Source organism: Typopeltis vanoorti, unplaced genomic scaffold (assembly GCF_054136105.1).
Source record: "Typopeltis vanoorti isolate ZY-2024b unplaced genomic scaffold, IOZ_Tvanoo_1.0 HiC_scaffold_1012, whole genome shotgun sequence".
In the NCBI taxonomy this organism is placed as follows: domain Eukaryota; kingdom Metazoa; phylum Arthropoda; class Arachnida; order Uropygi; family Thelyphonidae; genus Typopeltis; species Typopeltis vanoorti.
Window position 1 is genome coordinate 1 of NW_028327889.1, and position 4,265 is coordinate 4,265.

General features: G+C 34.0%; 1 protein-coding gene across 1 annotated transcript; it reads right to left on the reverse strand.

Annotated features, from left to right (window-relative positions):
• Window positions 1-3,482: 3,482 nt before the first annotated feature.
• LOC150092253 (histone H3-like) lies at window positions 3,483-3,893 on the reverse strand. The gene has a single exon (XM_090415182.1). The coding sequence runs from the start codon at window positions 3,891-3,893 to the stop codon at window positions 3,483-3,485; it is 411 nt and encodes a 136-aa protein (XP_090271308.1).
• Window positions 3,894-4,265: the final 372 nt, after the last annotated feature.

Genomic DNA, 4,265 nt, shown 5'->3' on the forward strand with positions numbered 1-4,265 from the left:
TTACGGATTTTCTGCATATAATAACTTAAAAATCCTAATGCTGTTTTCAAGCATAAAGAATGCCATACATTCACTTGAGAAACTAGAAATCTGAAAAGTATAATAGACTGTATAATAGCTAATAGAGAAACGGCTAAATATGATACTAGATAGTCGAATATTGAGAAGTGCAGAAAGAGGATCTGATCAGTATCTCTCACAGGAAAAATTAAGATTATCCCACAAGATGTCTTAAAATTAACCAAATCAGTGCTAAGAGAAATCTCCAGGAATCTTTTAAAGTTCTACTTTTTGAAGATAAAAGTATCCACTACATTTATTCGCAAAATAAATAAATAAATAAACAAATGGAAAACTGGAACACAAAAACATTATGATATAGAGATAGAATGGAGTAATTAAAAACAAAATGTTTTAATAAATTCAGCAAAAGTATGCCTCTGAAAACAAAAAGTAAATAGAAAAGCAGAAAGGGAATAAGAAACTGGAATGAGAACACTGAAGCAATAATCAAAGATACGAAAGAAGCATATAAACACTCGACAAACATAAAATCACTAGAAGCAAAAATTAATTGTAAATATAAAAGAACAATAGCAACAAAAAAAAAACATGTAGGAAAAAAGAATAGAGAAACATAGGATAATCATAGCAAAATTGTAAAGAGATCTTACAGTGAGGAGACCAAATAAATACAAAATTCTAAGGAATATGAATAAGAAGGTAAACGAGAAAGTGAAACTTGAAATAATCCAAGAGGAAACCTGGCTGGAATTCTTCCAAAACTTACGGCAAGATAGTAACGAATCTAAAACTGACATAATACTTACTACTCTCTATACAGTGGAAGAAATAACGTCACAAGAAATCCAACAATCAAAACAACAAAGAATCAGGAAAATCCCCTGCTGTAAAAGATGGAATAAATATAGAACTTATAAAATATGCAGGCATGCTATTCATAAAATGACTTTTAAAATTATTTAACCATATCTTGAGCAAATAAAAATCCCAGAAAGTTAGAATCAGGCACTTATCATCCCAATATATATAAATGGCGATAAGTGCAACTGTGAAAAGTACAGAGGAATAAGTCTTCTGAATACAAGTTATAAGTTATATGCACGAATATTAACTTCCCAACTTAACCATATATAGAAGATAAACTTTGCAAAGAACAAAATGGCTTTCGAAAAGGACGAACCTGCATTGACCCAGCTTTTACATTACAATTTTTAATGGAAAAACATTTTGAATGCAACATAGAAACAAACATAGCATTTTTCGACCCAGAAAGCCTTTGCCAGCTTAAGAAACGAACTTTAGACTACACTCAAGAATCTAAATATTGCAAATCAGCTGCATGCTGAAATAATTAACATGTATCAGAACAATCAAATATCTGTACGAATCAATAAAAAAAAATGCAAATGGAAATCAATAAACAGAGGGGTCCTTCAAAGATGTCCAATGTCACCCCTGTTATTTAATATCTATATAGATTAATATAGATAAAGATCTATATAGATTAATAAAAATCTATATAGATACATATAAAGATAAATATACGAGTAGATAAATATAGATCTATATAGATAAACAAAACGAAGGAAAATATAAAACCGACATTTACACTGGATTGTGGAATTATACTTACTACCCTTTTATTTGCAGATGACCAAATAATCATAGTAAGAAGTGAAGATGAACTCCAAAAATTAATATAAGCTTAAATATATGTGCAAAAAAAAAAAAAAAAACAGCAATCCTTGAATCTTTTCTTTTCCTTTTCTTTTCTCCTTTGAATTTGTTTGAGTATCTCAATAGCCAACATCCTATGATTAAATTTACCTATGAGAGAGAATTATATGATTCACTTCCATCTGTGGATTTACGACTAACTAAAGAATCTCGTAAATTAAATGTGTCCATTTTCCTGTGGACGTCACTACTACGTCTCTGTAGTAGTGACGTCTACACTTGGGTATTATTTTAATACTAGGAGCAAGAGCCTGCTGCTCATTAATAACGAGGATGAAACAGCTAAAGAACTTCAGTTTTAAAAACATCGTTCTATAAAAAAATACTATCAATAATAAATCGTCTAAAAATCTTGGCAAGTGGCAATTGCCTTCTTAGATACTGATAAGAAAATCAAGAATTTTATTTCTCTGTCTGTATTAGTTCTACTTCCATAAAATCAGAACAGTGTTATTCCCTTTACAAAACGAGATCAAAACTTCGATCCATAAAACCTCTTAAAAGCTCTACGTGGTCCACTAAAATATTCAGGCGTATATCGATTATGGTGTGAGTACATGAAAATATACTACGGACAGACGGAAAAATCCACTGAACAACGAAATCAAGAACATATTAGACATATAGAATACCCCATGTAGTGAGGCATCAACTGTTTTGGTATGTTCTCTTCAGCTGACTTACAAGGTGATCTGATACAGAGATGTCGTACTGTTACAATGTCGTTATAATATAACCGAAAAAAATTGCGAATCTTTGGAAAAAATTGGATCTCAATATAAACACTGGTAAAAACCTATTAGAATATATTCTGGCTATAGCAACAGAAACTTGCAAACATGAAAGTAAACTAGCACAGCGTGATCAACAATGCATTACTTTCAAATCATTGGATTCTTATGTAACATATAATATTTTCCAACAAGGCAGCATATAAACCATACCTCTTTAACCACTCTTGGTATGTTAGTTGTTAAATTATTACTATTATTACGTTACACCGCAAAGAACTCATCGTAGGGCACTCTACTTGATTCCCCCAAACTCACCATTTCCCTACGTAATCTTCCAAATGGACACAATGGCTCTACTACTATCAACACACGCCATCTGAATTATTATATGTATATATAAATGCTTTTTTATAAATGTTTTTTATAAATTACGTGCGTTCTCTTGGCAGATTTGCCTGGAAATACATAAAATGCTGTATGAGTTTCCAGGACTGAAAAAATGCTACTACAACATTAAGTCAGTTTAACATTAACCCAATCATAAACGCTTCCAACAAGGAAGGAAATACTTAGGGATTTGCTAACACAATAATGCAGAGATGCTACCGTAGAACAGGAGTATCAAACTCAAATTGGCCACTGGCCATTAAATTGTATCCACTTTGGTCGCAAAAATTTTGACTAAAAAAAATTTAGTCAAAACCTGCACCAATTAGAACCGAAGGGAAGTGAAAGAATGAGTATAAATAAATTGGAAAATTAATAATAAAAATTTTAGCAAACGCAACGCATAGACATTAGAATTATTGTCAACAAGAAAACTGTCTATATTCAAGGGGTCTAGGATATATTATAATATTATAATACCTCTCTCCTAACGACTTTGGAATCGGTTGGAGATGCAAGTGCGTGTGAAGTACGTACGTAGAGGTAATCCCTTTATCAAAAAATTAGTGGCCCTGAAAAGGGCCGTTTCTGAAGCTTAATTTAAGCACGTTCTCCTCTGATACGTCGAGCCAGCTGAATATCTTTGGGCATAATGGTCACTCTCTTGGCGTGAATTGCACACAAGTTGGTATCTTCAAACAAACCCACCAAGTATGCTTCACTTGCTTCCTGAAGAGCCATGACAGCAGAACTCTGGAAACGCAGATCAGTCTTGAAATCTTGAGCTATTTCACGGACTAAACGTTGGAATGGAAGTTTCGTAATCAGTAATTCCGTAGACTTCAGATAACGACGAATTTCTCTGAGAGCGACTGTACCAGGCCTATAACGATGGGGTTTCTTCACCCCACCTGTAGCAGGAGCACTTTTACGAGCAGCTTTGGTGGCTAACTGCTTTCGTGGAGCCTTTCCTCCTGTAGACTTACGAGCGGTTTGCTTAGTACGTGCCATTACTTCCCTCTCTCGCTACTGACAGCTCTTTCTGTAAAGAAAAGCAGGACAATGAAATTTGTTAACTGTTAACTTAAATGGCGAGATGGACGTCAGTCCCTTGGACTTTTATCCCTTCATCGCTAGATTGTGATTATCGATATGAGAAATTTTTTTTGAGCGCATGGCTCGCCCGAATTAGGGATGTGTAGAATCGTATGAAGCGATGATCAGAGCAGCCTTCTGACGTTTGTGTCTCCATGTGTCGTTTTCATCATAATTTGATGCATCACGAATGAGTTGGTTGGGGTGGAATGATGCCTGGGCGAAGTACTTGGTTGCAGTCTGGTTGAGATATGAAGGTATGTCTGGCATGTTTCCGTCTTGGTGGAG